Below are 19,334 nucleotides of genomic sequence, written 5' to 3'. Positions count from 1 at the left end.
TTTTAACTCGTTCATCTCGACAGCTGTAATGGTACATTGCATGTGTTACAAAGTTGGCAATAATGATGAAGACGGACTCGGTGTGACTGGGACTCGTGTTTATTCAGAACTCTCAGATACAAACACAATAAACTCGCGCTGACTGACAGCGCTCTCATAACTCAGTAGTTACTATAAATAACTTTGTAAGCAATCGCTGATCTCCGTCTCTAGTACGTTAGTGATGTCCGGTTCGCGAACGATCTTTCTTTTGAACCAGTTATTTTTAGTGAACCGAATCAGTTCACCAAATCGGACTGAATCGTTCTAAACGGTTCGCGTCTCCAGTCAGCGCTGATCCATAATTTACCAAAGTTACTAACTTTCTGACATGAGTGACAGTCCCTCCGACTAGAAATAGACGAATAACCTGAAGTATATGCCGTAACTACAACAGTTCAGACATGCTGAGAACTGATGTGAAGTGAACTCAGGTCCATCCGTCTCTCTGGCAGCAGCTCGTGCCTCATAGAGACCAAGTTAAACCACGCCCCCTCCGCTCATTTAAAATGCAAAGATGTCAGCCAATCACAACAGTGGGCGTTTTTACTGAAGTCTCACAGCAGACCTCACCTGCTCTTGAAGCAGGGCATTCAGCCACAGGGCAAACAGCAGTATTGAAAAAATGCCTTTTATTTCTAAATTATGACATTTTATGATGTAAAAGTCATACTAACAATATAAGTACACCTCAGGAAACATTATAAAATAATAGAAAAATGCCATGCCATGGGACCTTTAATGTTTAACACTCTTAAGGAAATATGATAATATCAGATACATTTTCAAATAGTTTGTTATGAATCAACATCTCAGGAAAATGTTATGGGGTTTCTAATCAAAATATGAGTTTATGTTACAAAACAGGGTATTTATTTCATACATGTCCACTGTAGTGGACGCCAGGACTTAAATCGTGTTTATCAGGCATTTTGGAGACACAAGTGAATAGGGAAATACATTACATATCAATATTCCTATGAAATATTAGATTTTACTATGAAAATGTTGCTAATTATTACTCCCATTATTACAGTTCTTTTTTCATTAAATGTTGCACCAAGAACACATTAATATGCAAATTAGATGCAGTGTATAGATACATTGTATTGAATGGGAAAATCCAAGTATGGCCATTTTACCCACATATTGCATAAAGTAAAATGGTATATCAATGCATTCCGTTACATCTTTCATAACATTCCGTTACATCTTTCATAACATGATTTCAGAATCATCTTTAAACAAAGTTTGTTTGAAAAAAAATCCTGAAACCTAAAAACTGATTGGTGAATTAAAAATAAATGCCTTTGTTTTTGCCTATACATGCAATTTCATGTCATTTTATTTTTAAAATAACCGAGTCCTGGTGTCAGCTACAGAGGACATAAATGAATAAAATATAATTTTTCCATTTGTTTCTTATGCTCTAAACAATGTAATGACATGAAAAAATACTTAATTCAAAACACTTTTTTTCTGGGTTCCAGGAGGATATAAAACATCCATCTCACTCATAAAAAACCCAAAACATATACAGCCATAAGACCCCCAGCTAATGGATCCAACCCTCCTCCACCCTAAATGATAAGGTATGCAGGGAGGACAGGGGATTTAATATTTAACCAATTCATTATTAGACGCAAGGTACGCCAGGGAAGACTGAATAAGTAATTGCACCTTCATGACTTTATAATGATTCACAGTGAATCAAACTAATCAAGAAATCAATAAAACACAGAGCGACATGCTGTTGAGACAGAGCAATTCATAAAATATGAAGATTAAATTGAGACAGGTAAAAATGTGAATTAAACGATGGCAGTGAAAGACAAAGTAACAGGCTGGGACTCACAATTATAATCAATGAAATGATCAAATAATGTCAACCACTCAAGACAGACATGAAAAAGCTTTTAAACAGCGTGAACAAACCCCATTATGCCAGCCACTCTGCTAGCACACCAAAAATGACTAATTACACCATTCAAGTCCTTTAAGGAGGAATCCAGCTGGCAAACTGTAGCCTTAATGGATGATTTAAATTCACAACGAGAGCTGGCCAAAAAATCAGATTACTGGCTAATTTCAGCATGGAATTAACATTTATCCTTACACACACACGTTCTTTCAACCCATCTAATACTAACTACAAAAGCATGTCGCATTTGTCAACAAGACTCAAGAAGTGAACACGTCATTTACGGGTCTCATCTGGAATTTATTCCTGAACATTTATACACGAGACAAGTGATGTATGTACATATTTACAAAGGTTTACACAAAACCTGAACAAAAGTAGTGAAGTCTTTGGTTAGTAGGTGTTGTTTGTTCAATCGTGGGTATGGTCATAACGTATTAATAGAAGACATGTTCTGCAATTATACTTTGCATTTAAAGTGACTGTGTGATCAACGTAATCCATCATATGACTCCACTGGTAACTTCCCGAGCAGCTCATCAAGGTCATCTTAAGAAAAGAAACAAAGATTATTCAAATGCATACACTCTCCACATTTCAAAAACACAGGAGCATCTGAAAACAAGTTAAATTATCTTTCCGATCTAATTCCAAACAGATCATATGAGCACAGCATACAAACACTGTTTAGAAGACAGAACATTATTTGCTGTGTGATAAAATCCATGAAAGGTGCACTATGTAACATTTTTTCAGTAAAATATACAAAAACCACTAGCCCAGTGTTATACATTTTGTTCAGTTGAGTACTTACAATATCCCAAATGTTTCCAACTATTTTTAAATCGTGAGAAAATGCTATTTTAACCGAGGAACCGGGACGTGTGAGGATGTCGCCTGTTGATGCCGTCATATCTGCGTTCCCCTCGGTTTCCGGTTTTATTTTGCAGAAACGCTTTACTCTCACTGCAGTGCAACAAGTGTCATAGCAGCCGCTGACCGAACGCACAGAGTAACGTCATAACAATGTTCAACACACTCAAATGTATCTAATATGATAAACAGAGCTGCATTACCTCATACTCATGACCGGAAAAGCGGAAGTGCCACTGGCGACTGTGTCATAATAAAAGTGCTGCTCGCGACGCGTGTGTTGCCGCCTTCTTATTAAAGGAACACTCCACTTTTTTGGGACTTTAGCTTATTCACTGTATTCCCCAGAGTTAGATAAGTCCATACATACCATTCTCATCTCCGTACATCCCATAACTCTGTCTGACGCACCCACCGTTAGCCTAGCTTAGCACAAAGACTGGAGGTATATGGCTCCAGCTAGCCTACTGGCGACAAAATAACACCAACATTTTACCATTTACATGTTGTGATGTGTATAGTCACAGCGTGTACAAATAACAAGGTTACATGAGACACAGCCATATTATAAACGTATACACACCGGGGACTATATTCTCAGAAGGCGCAGCACTGTAGGGCTGGGCGATATGTGAATTTTTTGGGGGGGGGATAATCGCCTTCAAAAATATCGCGATATCTGATAATATCGTCTACTCCGCACTGACCTCGCCCACGCGCGCCATTGCTCATGTCTGTGTCAAAATTTTCCAGGCATAAAATGGAGGACAACGGCTTAATATCAAAGAAAAGATGCACACCGGTAATTTGGCAGTATTATGGATTTAAAACCAAATGCAAATGGAGAACCAGCGGATCCAACAGAGGCTATCTGCAGGCTGTGCAAAAAAAAAGTAAAGGTTAAAGATGCGCAGCCCCTAATCTCCGCTGCCATATCCACATAGGAAACACCATCTAGTGTAGCGGCCTCATTTGAGCCCCGCTCTGCAGCCGCTTCTCAAAGCGGGAAAAGTTCTAGTTTAACTCAGATTGCTTCTGCGTTCGCTTGTGGAAAGAAGTACGATAAATCCAGTTTAAAATGGAGACAGTGCACTCTAGCTGTGACCCGTTTTCTGGTTAAAGATCTGATGCCTCTTAGTCTTGTGGACCAGGCAGAATTCCGGTCCATGCTTCAAACTTTTGACCGGCAGTATGAAGTACCCAGTCGGAATTATTTCTCAAGAACAGCTATTCCACAGCTGTATAATACAGAGAAAACTGAGGTTATGACTAACATCAGTAGCGCGGATTACGTCGCTCTTACGACGGATATGTGGTCGAGCAGCAATTCGATGACGCCTTACATGTCAATTACTGCTCATTACATAGACAAAAACTGGGTACTACAATCAAACTGCCTCGGAACGATTTATGTGCCTGAGATCCACACAGCAGATTATTTGGCAGATAGCTCTTGGAGAGTGTAGGGCGTTTTCACACCTGAAAGTCCGCACCAAGGTCCGAACCGAAGTTCATGTTTTGATACATTTTATACATTCGGTTAGTTTTGGTTTGGTTTCACATTGTAATTATTCGAGCGAAGAACTTAACATGACACACTTGCGTCCACTCGTCTTCATCTATGTGGGACATTGATTGGTTTGTAAACGGATGCGTCTTTGACAAGAGTGAATGAACGGACGCATATCGTTGCCACTATTGAACACTGCGCATTGCTGGACTATTTTCGTTACGTTTAAAAGTGGACATTTCAAGCTTTATATAAACATATTTCTCATGTTTGTGAGACAAGTAGCTGCTGAGTTTGGGTTTATTTGAGACACGCTCAAGTTCATGCGCAAAGCATGTGATCGCTCCCGCAATTATTGTCTGCTATAGACTATTTGCTTCTTATTTATTAAATCCAGGCAATTATCTGATTAAACGTTGATTAAAATTAAGATACAATTTATACAAAACGAAATTCACATTAAAGAAGGGCTTTCTAAGCAAAATCATGCAAAATTTTGTGTCTAGAAACCTGCATTAGATTGTTGCGTTAATGTTTTATAAATGCATAGGTTCAATTAAATAACGTGGTGTTTAGATTATATTTTATTTCTGAGAACTAGCCTAATGTATTTTTAAAAAATGAAAACATATTTGTTTTAATTTTGAATGATAATTTAGATTTTTGATGATTTTAATGATTTTTAAAAAAATGCATGGCAACTGCTAAGACAATTAAATAACGTTGTGTTAGGATTATATTTTATTATTAAGGTGTCTAATTAAAAAAAAATCAATTGTTTTAATTTTGAATGATGATTTAGTTTTTTGAAGATTTTACTGATGATTTTAAAAAATGCATTTATGATTTTCATACGCAACTGTTAAGACATGCTGGGTAAACCACATTTACGGTGTTTTACAGATCACCTGCATAAAGTTATTTTAAGGTGATGTTTGTTTACCCATATTTTGATTTTTTTTTTAAACGTTTTGAATATGTTACTGATAAAAGCAATTTGTCTAAATGATTGAATATCGTTCGCATTGTGTCCTGAATATTTTTTTTTTTCAAAGGTTTCGCTCTCTCGTTTTATTTTTAGCGTTAGTATTTTAAATGTTCCAGGTTAAATGTTCCAGGTTTACATGTTTGATTAATATTTGTATTATTAATAGGCTATTCTATTTATAATTTAATAGCCAATAATATTTTTAGAGCTGTTTAAAACATTTAGTCAAGCCAACCTATGTCTCGTTAATTTATAACGTGCTTCTCTTTGCGCACAACCACAACCAACATCTTATCCATATACTTCAATGTTTTGCTTTAACACATATAGGCTACTGTAGCTATGCATCAAAAACACTAAAAAGTTAAGTGTATGGTAACTACTAAGCTATTTATAATGTATTTGGCAACGCAATGTCCTGTGAGTTTATCAGTCGTCATTTTTATGATACTGTGAATTATCGTCTGATAACACTGACTGTTATCGACATCGAGATATTTGCGAGACATCGTCGATATGCCATAATATCGTCATATCGCCCAGCCCTACAGCACTGCTGTACTGCGGAGGGCGGAGTGATTTGCTCGCAGGACCGGAGAAGCCCCGCTGTTACGTCTGTCAACAAAACCAACGTGACTAGGAAGATAGTAGCGAACGTGACTGTTGCATGGCTGACTTTGAGGAATTGTCAGAGGATTTTTACTTTGTTTCAAACCAAAATCCAGAACCATTATCGTTTTGAGCCAGAATACACAGACGAGGAGTTACAAACTTTGGAAGCTGATAGACAAGACGCCGAGTTACCTCTGGCACCGCTCATTTGTTACTGTGACAGTCAGAGCGTGTCCGTGACAACACAATACTAACATTACAGGGGATACATCAAGCACGGGAACAACTGCAATACAGTAGTGACCACCCTATTCATGTAATAGTGTCACTAACGGTACATTATGTACAGCTAATGACACTAGGCTAATGACGCTAAGGACGCGCTCTGACTGGGAAAGTTACATAGTGCACGTTTAAGATAATTGTATTATTCTTATCTGAAAAACTCATATTGTATGTTCAAATAAAGCGTAAATGTGAAAAATGTGTGAATGAAAAGGAATCCAGCTTAGGGGTGTGCGATAAGCAAGAATTCATCACAATATGCTCCATTTTGGTAAAAATATAAATCACACCAGGTCATCCTAGGCCTGACAGACCTTCAGTTACTAACAATGATACTACAGCAAATCCATGGTCAATTTTTCAAAGGATGCTGATTAAAAGCTTTCTGAGAAATTCTGACTGTCTCCTTTTGTCTTCCTACTTAAATTAATTCAAGGAACGAGTCATTCAGGGGTCAGTAACATAAAATTCTATACCAAATTTAAATGGACCCTGCTCTTAATATACCATCACTGATGAAGATGTTTGATTTTAATAAAGAAGAAAGAAGAAAAAAAAAAAAAAAAAAACCTATATAATTGCTATTAAAAATTATAAACAGCAGAAAGTTTGCGATCCAAATTGTCGGTGCGCTGATTTGCAGCGAAAAGGAGAAAAAGAAAAAGGATTATGGCGGAGGAAATGTTTGGGGATTGTGTTCTGCAAAGAGAGTTGGAGGTAAATAAATAATTTTGCAATGTGCTGCTGTTGCGGCTGGTTTGTGCTTTGTTTCTGTTTAATAGAATTGTAAATATATCTATAAAAAAAAACTGATATTCTGGTCTATAACTCCTCCCTGATCCTCCTGTTGCCCTGTATCTTGCCCTCTAATTGGCTGTAGGTCATCACCGGTGTATTTTTTAGTCAGAACACATTTCACACAGCAGGAGTTTGAACCGCCGACAAGTCCAGATATTTAGCATGCCAAATAGCTCACGGACATCGGCTGTTCTCTCAGATCGCGTCTTTGATAATTCTCACTGTGTGATTGTCACTCACGTGCACAAGCACCGATTTGCCTATTATTTAGGGAATTTGTCTGCGATTTCGCAAAACCTGTCGGCAAGTCAAAATCGGGCAGTGTGAACTCGGCATAAGTAAAGACGGCACATACAGAAGGCTGATCGAATATTATGTTATCCTGCCCGAGCACTCCAAAACACGAATATTTTCATAACAACATGAGCCGCTTGAAATGAAGAAAATATAACTGATATTTCAAAATGGTAAGCAAGCGCTGCTTTGTTTAACTTTCGTATTTCTGTGTATATCTCGTATATCCTTGTTTCGTTTTTTCCTTCTGAATGACAAATATAGGCTATTGATACCTGCTGATATAGTGTGTTCAAGCGCAGCCGGCATGAAGCAACAACGACGGTTTTCATCGCCACTAGTTCTTTAAAGTCAGCTTGCTGTGCCATTCCAGACTAGAGTATGTGAGTGTGGAAGCAGAGCAGTGGTCTATTTTCTTTTCTTTTTTTCCCAGCACACCAGAATAGCTCAGGGATGTGTTTCCCAAAAGCATTGTTAGACAACTATGGTCCAAAGTTCTGTCATTACCAACAGCGGGAGGAGTGTTTCCCCAAAACAAAGTTTCAGCGAACATGCAAACAGCATTGCAAACTTGTGTGGTTGGAACTACAGTTTATAACCTGAGGTGACATGTGGATCACGCTCTTGAGCACAATAAGCAACTAACCACTATTATATTATAAGCAGCGAGTTACATCACTGTACAGGAAACACCCCAGGGCAAGTTCTCTCAGCAGTGGAAATGAAAAACCAAAGCAAAGCTCCACCCCACTCACATACTATGTATACAGACCAGCTTTCAGCTAGTATGTCGCTTCGTGACTACAACAGCACTCTTGCTTGAGGAATATTGCTTAATTGACAAAACTCCTACATACACACCTGTATCCCATGCTGTGTCCCCAGTTGGCCCCGACACTGTAGATGCTTGACAGAGCTCATTAGAGACAGCAGTAGTGTCTAAACCATCAGCAGCCCGACTTTCCTCAACTGCATTTTCATCTTCGTCATCAAAGTGAAGCTCCATCTGAGAGACCGGGCCCCCTGCAGGCCTGCTGGGTTCACTACGCAATGCAAACTCCTGCTTGTATGCGGCACAACGGAACAAAATGAATACAAAACACATAATAAGAGACAGAACACAAATAGTTTAATAGAGAAACATTTTGGAAAAGGAAGCTACTCCTCAGTAAAGGTACTTCTGCAACAGACAAGCAAAATGAGACCACCAAATTAGACTTCTTAAACACCTAGAGAAATATTTAAAACAGAAAAGGCTAAATATACTGGAGAGCAGAACAAGGCAACTCACCAGTGGAGAGTGGGATGGCTGGGAATTATTGAATACCCCATCAGGTGGGTATATCCTGAGAAGGTTATTGGGTGTGACATTCAGGTAGTGATTTCGGTGTGATGGTGAAAACACACCCACCTTTAAAAAAAATTGAAAACTATGGACTGCCTGGTAATGACATTAGTGCACAATGGGATCTACAAATATTGTGAGCCTGATATTGTAATGCCCATATAATTACTACAGCTCAACATGGGCTATCCGTTAAGCCATGGCTCTGAGTAATATATTAAAATAGTAATGAGTAAAGTAAAACAAATTCTGGTGTAATCTTAAATGCATATTTCATGGTATAGCTTATAATGAGGTCAAAAAGATAGTTACTTGTTTGAGAAGTAGCACAGCTCCTGTCTTGAGCTCTCCCTGTCTGTCTTCCACCAGGCGACGATGAACCGTGCCCTGCATCTCACCTTCAGAGAGAAAAAGAAACAGGAAAAGACAAGTCAAAAAAAGACTTTTCTGGAAACAAACATGTGCAATCAGACCAGGAAAACCAGCTCAGTCGGGGACCCCCTGATTTCACAATAACTGTGATTGTATGTGTGAGTGATGTATTTTAGCTGCTTCAAAATTGCCACACTTTGGAAGACTTTCTTAGCCAGAATTTATTTTCTTTAGCCTATGACATTCCCTGACTATAGGGGGTTTAGTTGTTTAGAAGTGGTTAAAAAGGAATCCCAGCCTCAAAAAGACAAAATGAGTCTTCCGGAGTGTGGCCATTTTGAAGCATACTTTTCATTTTGTTTAGTCTCTACATATTTTTTGTCAAATAACGTTTGGTTGGTAGTGTACCCTAATTATTTGTAGTACCTGTGGGATCTCTGAAGACTGCCTTTGCGTCTGCATGCGTGTGTGTGATACTCTTTAAGACAACAGCCATGTTAGGGACCTTATTCTTAGTTAGCTGCCTGAGAGCTGCCTGGAGGAGTGAGAGAGATTTAAGTCACAAATAAGCACCAAAGAAAACGAGAATAATAGAAAAGAAAAGAAAAAAACATAAGTTGCAGCACAGCCGCAAGGCCATTGGTAATGAATCAAGTGAAAAGCTAATCAGCATTTGTCAGCCTAATGAATATTTAACACACATGTACCATTAGCAGAGGATCATTATGACACACTGGGAAAAACACATTAAAATTACATTAATAATCACTTTAAGGTGACTGATGACAACGGTGATTATGTTTGTGTTATCAGTTTGGGAGCCGAGACTTCTCATTTGTCCTGATTATAGTCATGGACTTCCACTTCAGGCATAAAAAAGCAATACAAATATTTATTGTACAAATCTGACTAAAACGAAGAAATCTGCAAACTTAAGCCCAAACACTCAATCTAATTTAAATACACCGTTTGCTGTGAGATTTCAGTAGCTCACCTTGCGGAGAACCATGACAACACTGTAAGAATGCAGAAAGCAAGAAGGGTTCTTCTCATTCAATCCCATCTCAGACTTCATCACAGCCCACGGACCCCTGCTGAACTCCTCGTCCTCGCTCACCTGAGAGCTGGAGACCTGAGAAAAATGAACACCCCGTCTGATGAGTGCAAGTTTGGGAGTATGTGCGAGAAAGTGAATGTGTCAGCAAATTCACACAATTGTACAGTGTTAAAAAGAAAGAAAAAAATTATTTGTAAGAGGAAAAATTGATATAATATCAATTACCAATGGATTGGAGCAATTATGGGCAGTGGCTGACATTGAATTTTACATACATGCTCATTTAGATGACCTCTTCCATCATCCAAATACATTTAACATTATTAAATGTAAAATTGAGCAAATCTCAAAATGAACATGATCCATTTTGTATTGTAGTGATGCCAAAATTCACCTGTAGTTTAAAAAAGATACAGATTTTATTTGTCTTCTCTTTTAAATCAGACAAATTTGGTGCATCTAAACAAATAAGTAAACAATTAAAAAAAAAAAAGTTAATTATTTAATCTTTCCTTTTATAAGGGACCCTGGTGTAAAACTTGGGTTTCCGTACATTGGGAATAAATCAGTGTTATTTTAGCATTACTTAAAAAAAAAAACATTACAAATGTAATAAATACTCCAATAGTTTTAATTAATAAATACTCAAATAGTTATCATTTCAGTTCTTTTTATTTTTAGTAATTTTATGTGCTTTATTTAGCCATTTGGCGTTTTTTGTTGTTGTTGTTACTTTAAGTACTTTAACCACTGAGAGAAGAGTATTTTCTAAATGATCACTAATACAATTCATAGAAAAAATGGCAAAACTGAAATGTATTAAACATACTTAATAAAAACAGAGAAATACATGTCATTAATATGCATAAAATAAATAAATTAGCCATTTTTCAGTAATGCAGAAATAAGTACACCCTAGATTTAATTCAACAAATGTATAATATTCTATAACTTAGTATGCTGCTCTGACCCTTCTTGGCACGGAGTGTTCAAGTCAAGTTCATGACAAATTGGCACATCTGATCTTTAATGGGGAGTGTTGCTCAACTTGTCTCTACAGAATCCCCCACAGGTGCTCAAGAGTGTTAAGATTGGGTGAAATACATGTCCACAGAAGGGTTTTCACCTTGGGAGAATGCATATCGTCATTGTCATGTTGCCCAAAAATGCAGGGAATGAGGAGAGGGTGGAATCTTCATGTGAATTCATGAAAGCATTGATAAAAGCACAACTCCCTCACACCTTCAGCACACATGCATCCCTATATAACAGCTTTACTACCACTGAACTTCACTGTGGGAACCAGGCACTTCTCACTGTACTCCTCCTCTAGCAACATCTTAACATTTTGGATGCTGTTAGATTGAAAATCATTGACTTGGTCTCATGAGATCACAGTATGGATTCCCAGAATCTATATTTTGTAAATATGGGCATTGGAAAAGGCTAATTGACTTTATTATGCTTCGACTACAGTATATAATATGGGCCTTGGGAAAAGGTAGTGCTTTGACTACAGTAGGTATTTCCATTGTGGAAAACAACCATGAAAGTCACTTCTGCAGGCTGCATATTACTCTGTGAGATAAACAGTCACTCTTTAGCTTTTGCTGGCTCTGAGACACTCACATGGTATTTCTTAAGCTCTTTGTCTAGGGAGGAAAAAAAAAAAATCACTCATCACTAAATGAAAGCTTAAAATGAAGCCCTGTTTTTTTTCAGGGGCCTTGTCACAAGTCCATTGTTTTTGAATTTCTGTTACTTTTGCTATCTGTTCACACTTAAAACAATGGTTTGATAATCCTCTTGTACCACGGTCTTCTTTTGTGCTAAGAAATAAGTCTCCTGACGGTTCTATCCCAAGTGGTTTCATTGTTGTCAGCATTAAGTCTGAGAATGATTCACTGGGCTATATAACACTTTTAATTGTCAAGAAATTACTTCTCTTTAAATGTTTTGGTTTGGTCTCTTGAGCTTAAACTTAAAGCAGCAAAAAAAACATTGCAATTTTTGCAACATTTTATCACTGATAAGAAAAGCTTATTTTCCTGAATACTTTTGACTTGCTTCTTTGGTAATTGATCAAGCAGACTTCTTGAAACATCTGATCTCTCTAAAGAACCCTAAAATGTCTTCTAAGTAAAGAGTAAATGCTGAATGTGTTAAGTTTCAGAGGGGGTGTACTATATATACACATATGTACAGTTATGTGAAAAATGAAAGTAGTCGTTAGTAGGTCTTAAAATTAGGTAAATACAACCACAGATGAACAACAACACATGACATATTACATATTACATGCCAAAATGGAGAAGACATGTGTGACAAGCTAAGTACCCCCTATGATTCAATTGCTTGTGGAGCCACTTTTAACAGCAGTAAGTTTAAGGAATAGTTTTCTGTTTGACAGTATCGGTCGCTTGCATCGTTCTGGAGGAATTTTTGCCCGCTCTTTACAGCGTTGCTTTAGGTTGAGGTCTGGACTTTGACTGGGCCAGGGCAACACCTTGATTCTTTCCTTTTTCAGCCATTCTGTTGTAGATTTGCTGGTGTGCTTGGGATTGTCCTGTTGCATGGCAAGCTTTAGATGTCAGACAGATGGTCTCACATTTAACTCTAGAATACTTTGGTATACAGAGGAGTTCATGGTCGACTCAGTGACTGCAAGGTGCCCAGGTGCTGTGGCTGCAAAACAAGCCCAAATCATCACCCCTCCACCAGCATGCTTGACAGTTGGTATGAGGTGTTTGTGCTGATATGTTGTGCATTATGGCAAACAGCTCCGCTTTGGTCTCATCTGTCCAAAGGACGTTGTTGCAGTAGTCTTGTGGTTTGTTCAGATGCTGCCATGTTATTTTTTAAAGAGAAGAAGCTTTCTCCTAGCAACCCTTCAAAACAAGCCATACTAATTCATTCAGTTTTTTGTAATTGTACTGTCATGAACTTTGTTACATGTTAACTGAACTAACATGTTAACTGAGATCTGTAGAGTCTGTTGTGTAGTTCCTGGGTGTTTTGCGATTTCTCTGAGCATAGCACGGCCTGAAAACATATTTGCTGGGACCTCCACTCATGGGAAGATTGGTAAGTGTCTTGAATGTTTCCAACTTAATCTTCCTCAATGTACAATAATAGACTTCAAATTGTTTGGAAATGGCCCTGTAACCCTTTCTAGATTGATGGGCAGCAACAATTGCTTCTCTAAGATCATTGCTTATGTCTCTCTTTTTTGGCATCGTGTTAACACACACCTGAAGGCTCCAGACAAGCAAACTGCCAAAAATTCTGCTCTTATAGAGGTGATCACACTTGCTGATGATCAATTAAATCCAAGGTATTTGATTAGCAGTGCCTGACTGCTACTTACCCTCTTAATTCCTAAGGAAGCAGTAAAGAACAAAATCAAAGAACAAACTGATGTGACGATTTTTTTTAAAAAATAAGCCAAAAATTTGTTTGGAATTCGAAACATCATGCCAAAGCAAGCTTTCCGGAAAAGTTTGCTACGCCTGGTAGGTACAGACCTTTGTACCACCATTGGTCCATGGCGATTCAGTATTTCCCCTAGGATTTTTTTCAGGGGGGGGTGGTAGACCTCCCGAAACTACTAGTGTAATTTTTACCGCTAAAGCTACTACATTGAGCTTGTGCGTACGTGTTTTTTCTTCTTATTATTTTTTGAATATATCAGGGCTCAATGGATTTTTCTACAGGTTCAAATTTTTACTTGCCCCACCTAAAAATGTAATAAATAAAATAAATTAGGTCTAGTATTGTTTTTGTTGTTGTTGATCCATGTAACCTTAATAAACAAGGTTATGACTCTAAAAACTATTATCCTAACTCATAAATTTTAAATATTGTTAAAGACAGTCAGTAATAAAATAAGAACAAATAATTCCGCTGTTCAGACTGTCGAGGTCAGACGTCCAAAAGTGAAAACATGAACATAATGGAGAGCTGCTTTATAGTAGAAAATGTAGTTGTACTTCTGAAGAAGCGAGACACTGGTGCTGTTTTTCATGTTTAATATGGTAAAGCTGCTTGGTTTTAAGCAATCTTTTGCATAAAGTGCTTTATAAATAAACGTGACTTTACTGGAGTGGCTAATTGCAGAGTTATGCATGTAAAAATATCCACGTTGCTATGATCAGATGCTTTGATTTTGCTCTATTAAAAATAAATGCTTGCGGTTTTCTCAATTTAGTTGCGTTTATTTTGTTATTAAGAGGATAGCGCGCAGCACATATTTACATACTCATCCAAGCAGTGTGGGCGATGTTGGATGGTCGCTAAGATGGGCTGGGCTTTTTCCAGGCACATTTGACCAATTCCAAACCACAGTAATCCTAATAACTACTATTAATTTAGTATTTAATAATGTATAAGTGATATATAATTGTTCATGAAGGCTGGAAATGAAAATCACCTTATATTCAGGTGTGCAGAATTATTAGGCATGTTTTCTTTTACAGATAAATTGAGCCAAAAAAGAGATTTAACTCAGACTGAAAAGTCAAAAAGTATTAAACGCCCATGAGAAGGATGCAATACTAATGCAATACTAGACATTGCAGTTAAGGCATGACCATTGGACAGTGAAATGCTCGTTGGGTCAGCAGGGTCAGACAAAAACATGTGGCGGAGAAAAGACACCTATTAACCGCAAAAGAATTAAGAATTAAGGTGAAGAATTAAGGGTGAAACCATCAGGAACCCTTTAGTCTCCAGCACCACCATTTTCCAAAGCTGCAACCTACCTGGAGTCTCCAGAAGTGCAAGGTGTCAGGATCTCAGAGACTTCAGTTAGGTAAAGAATCCTAAAAAATGACCCCCACTAGATAAGAATCACAAGCTGAAGTGTTGTAAAATACATGAAGCCTGCTTTTTTATAGGCTTTATAGGTTTTATAGGTTGAGAATGACTCTTGAAGGACCAGCACCACATCCTCTAGTACCACTGTTTGAAGAATTCATCTTCCAGAATCTGGCAGTACGTTTTGGGAGTTCATTTTAGTCCATCCTGAAGTCCGTTTTGCAGAGATGGACTAAAAATGAACTCCCAAAACGTACTGCCAGATTCTGGAAGATGAATTCTTCAAACAGTGGTACTAGAGGATGTGGTGCTGGTCCTTCAAGAGTCATTCTCAACCTATAAAACCTATAAAGCCTATAAAAAAGCAGGCTTCATGTATTTTACAACACTTCAGCTTGTGATTCTTATTTAGTGGGGGTCATTTTTTAGGATTCTTTACCTAACTGAAGTCTCTGAGATCCTGACACCTTGCACTTCTGGAGACTCCAGGTAGGTTGCAGCTCTGGAAAATGGTGGCGCTGGAGACTAAAGGGTTCCTGATGGTTTCACCCTTAATTCTTCACCTTAATTCTTAATTATTTTGCAGTTAACAGGTGTCTTTTCTCCGCCACATGTTTTTGTCTGACCCTGCTGACCCAACGAGCATTTCACTGTCCAATGGTCACGCCTTAACTGCAATGTCTAGTATTGCATTAGTATTGCATCCTTCTCATGGGCATTTAATACTTTTTGACTTTTCAGTCGGAGTTAAATCTCTTTTTTGGCTCAATTTATCTGTAAAAGAAAACATGCCTAATAATTCTGCACACCTGAATATAAGGTGTTTTTCATTTCCAGCCTTCATGAACAATTATATATCACTTATACATTATTAAATACTAAATTAATAGTAGTTATTAGGATTACTGTGGTTTGGAATTGGTCAAATGTGCCTGGAAATAAAATATGATCAGAAAATCAACGTGCCTAATAATTCTCCACTCCCTGTATCGTCTCCCACGTATTGCAAACCTTGTTTTGCGAATGCCTGGCTAAAGAGATGTGCAACTTAAAAGTCAGACTGGAGCTGTCAGCTGTGCATCATGTGAATGCCTGGCTAAAGAGATGCGGCTTTAATCTAGATTAAAGGTGCATCTCTTTAGCCAGGCATTCACATGATGCATCTCCTAGAATTGTAATTAATGTATTCTGAAACTGCAGCTTCATGTTAACGCAAAATAAATATGATTTGTATTCTTCTGACTTCCATTTTTCCGTGCTAAGACTTTTGAAATGTTTCTTTCGCCAAGATACGGCCAAAATCATTGCACGACTTGCAAGCGAAATCATCAGAGTCAGGAACTGCAAAACAGAGTGACCGTGTAAAACCAACCTTTGTGTAAAAAATATAAACTGTTGCAAATTTCTAAATGACTTGTTGTGAATGTAGGGGAAAAAAAGTTCCCGAAAGAAACCGATTTGTACAGTTCCGTCTTTCTTTTAGCTGCACTTAAAGTTTTGGCACGATTCTCTCACTCGCTCAGTTTTGCAAGCGCGAGGAGGAAGGCGGGTCCACCTTCTCCTGTAGCCAATCAAATGAGCTGCTCGCTGACTCTCGATTTACCCTTATCTGATTGGTTCAATAAAGACCCCAGAGGCCAGAACACATCTTTATCTTCATTTGGCTCAGCATTCCGAGCTAGTGTGTTAAGAAAGAAAATGTGATCCTCATCATCATATATTATATATTCATTTTCCTCAAATCCATCGACTGTAAGGTCTGGAAGGTCTCACATTCACATACCTCACTTCTTAGGCGAGCAACGGCTCCATGTGCAGGTGTCTGAGGAACTGACACAACAATATCATCAAGACTCCGCCCACTGACCTACAAGATAGCATAAAACGGAATATTGTAAGCAAATATTGTCTTGCAATACACTAAATCAGTGGTTCTCAAAGTGTGGTTCTACTAGTGGTACTCAGAGGAATCAATAAATAAATTAATGTTAAAACACAATACATTTTCATTTAATCTTTATTTGAGTAAAGTGGGTTTTTTTTTGGGGGGTGGGGGGTTACATTTAAGTATAGTACAGTTTTAATTTAACTTTAAAAAAACATTTTAATTTAAAAATCATTTCATTTACCTGTATGTAAGCACAGTGCAGTGTTAATGTACAAACTGTATTTACAACAAATATTCTTATTAGGAATAAGCTGCCTCGTTTTTGAACTGTTCAGAGCTGTAGCTGAATAGTTAGGCCACCTACGCTACTATATTTTAATGTTGGTCATTATGGTGGTACTTGGAGGGCCAAATATTTTCTGAGGTGGTGCTTGGTATAAAAAGTTTGAGAACCACTGCACTAAATAACAGATCTGGGTAGTACATATTGTGTGCCATTACCAGTAAACAGCTAAATGAGTGCTAGACTGACCTGCTGTGGTAGTGCTCCTGCTGGTCCAGGGAAGCGACGTGCTTTGGTGGTCATCATACAGCTCTGTGGTCTCTGAGGTGTCTTATTGGCTGCAGACACCAGCTGGACCAAGTGATTGGTCAGGACGGGCGTGTTGAGAGGACGAGGTGTGTAAGTGGAAGAGGAATCAAAAGGAGACGACAGAGAGTGGAAAAGAGATCCTCTGGGCTGCAGTGGGGTCCTCGGTGTCGAAGCACCACTCTGGCACTGAGGCGACACAACTGGAGGCCTTGGAGTCAAAGGCCTGGGGAGTCGTGAGACTAAGGTTGCGGGGACACGCATGTGATTTTGATTCTGCATAGGGGTAGATGGACACCTGGGACCATCAACATTGAAATCAACTGGGGGTCGTGCAACTGACACTGAGCAGGTAGCACCAAACCTGCCATGGGAGGACACTTCTGGTGCTGGACGTCTCATTCGTTTCACGGGTGAAATGTTGTCCAGTGGAGAAGAAATATTTTGTGGTAAAGAAACCACCTGAGGAATGCTATCCAGCTCCTCCAGATCCACATCCCAGTCGTCAAAGTCATCGTGAGGAGTGAGGTCTCTCTGCGGGACAATGAAAGACGCTGGCGGTGGAGGGTTTATTGGGTTAGAGGATTTCAGGGATGACGCAGGCGCTCTGAGGGAAGAAACGCAGGAAGAAAGCGTCTGATGGCAAGGTATGGAGAAGTCTGGTGGGGAATTGATAGTGCCACATGTTGGGGTCCGAAGAGTTGCCACACAACCAGATCCTGGTGTATTTTCCACAGGGCCTGATGACAAGCTCTGCTGAACATGAGTGGATTTCCCCATGGACTCAGATGATGGAGCTACAGAGGGAGCAGTAGAAGATGTGGGCTCAGATGGACATGTCCAATCAGCTTCGAGCAAATCCTGGGGATGAAAAACCGAGAAAAAACTTTTGGAAAAGCATCTTATTCGATGTACATTTAGTTTGTTTTGTAAAATATACTAGCATACTTTAAAATGCACGTCAAAACTAAAAGTACATTCCAAACCTCATCATCAAACTCCTCTCCAACACTGAACAGCCCCTTCCATTTCTTACAAGCCTGTATAAACAAACAGTGAACAATATCATCAACACAAACACGCAATGATCAGTTTATGTAGTTATTAGTTAACGACAAAAATGCTAACTGTGTGTACATAGCTTACCGTGGCTGTCATGTCTGTTCTGTTTATCACAAGAGCAAATATGCAACGCGACAAGCATTAATCATTGGTATATGCAACTATTCGTTTAAATGTCCGTGTTGGTTAGATGTAAAACACCGAATATACAGTGTATAATCTCTCATTTCCACAACCTCGCGCCGCCACGTTCAAACACGGACGGCGTTCCTGACGTACGCATGTGACGTCACGTGTTTTGTTGCCGCGTTCAGCATCAGTGACGTAGCGCCCTCTGCTGGATGCGTTCTACGCGTGCATACACGTTTACACACGACGAACAAAAATATGGAATACACAGTTTTTGAGAAAGAAAAACTGGTGTTCGTTCAGTCGAGGTTCTTGCTTCAGTTGAATTAGATATGATCTTTATTTACACTTTGTGCGAATAGCACTCATCATCACTGCGTAAATGGAATCCGACAGAAACTGCAGGGTTTAGGCCTAATAGATTTTACAGCGTCCCAATGTAGAATATTCCTTAAATGTGAGGATATCATATTCCTAAATATGAACGGTTGTCTGACAGTACTGATAGGGCATGCCAATATAAAAGGAAAAAAACATTACAAATTATTTGCCCAGCAAATGAATGAATCATGAACAGTCTACAACAAACTTCATACAAGTGTGATGATGGGCTTTGTCATGAGCTCCCAACCTGTAATGGTGCCTGAATCATACACTGTTCGTTGGCCAGAGGAGAACTGGTTTCTGGTTTTTTTCTCCATTGTCACCTGATGGAGTTTGGGTTCCTTGCCACTGCCACCTGTGGCTTGCCTAGATT

General features: G+C 38.6%; 1 protein-coding gene across 2 annotated transcripts; it reads right to left on the bottom strand.

The window, feature by feature from the left end:
* Positions 1 to 658: 658 nt before the first annotated feature.
* hrob (homologous recombination factor with OB-fold) lies at positions 659 to 18,739 on the bottom strand. Of its 2 annotated transcripts, none has more exons than XM_079812575.1 (10): positions 18,533 to 18,739; positions 18,373 to 18,426; positions 17,330 to 18,247; positions 16,693 to 16,776; positions 10,032 to 10,169; positions 9,464 to 9,572; positions 8,978 to 9,063; positions 8,612 to 8,731; positions 8,182 to 8,380; positions 659 to 2,509 (listed from the first exon to the last, which is right to left on the bottom strand). In XM_079812575.1, the coding sequence occupies exons 1-10, from the start codon at positions 18,542 to 18,544 to the stop codon at positions 2,451 to 2,453; spliced, it is 1,779 nt and encodes a 592-aa protein (XP_079668701.1). In that variant the 5' UTR covers positions 18,545 to 18,739; the 3' UTR covers positions 659 to 2,450. The 2 variants fall into 2 exon arrangements, 1 of the variants encoding a protein (XP_079668701.1); XR_013816216.1 differs by having other exon boundaries at positions 2,244 to 2,509; positions 8,182 to 8,500.
* Between the last annotated feature and the right edge of the window lie 595 nt (positions 18,740 to 19,334).

The sequence above is a fragment of the Gobio gobio genome (assembly GCF_949357685.1).
Source record: "Gobio gobio genome assembly, chromosome: 1".
Classification (NCBI taxonomy): Eukaryota; Metazoa; Chordata; class Actinopteri; order Cypriniformes; family Gobionidae; genus Gobio; species Gobio gobio.
The sequence above is the reverse complement of the archived record's forward strand: the minus strand, read 5'-3'. Positions and strand labels throughout refer to the sequence as shown.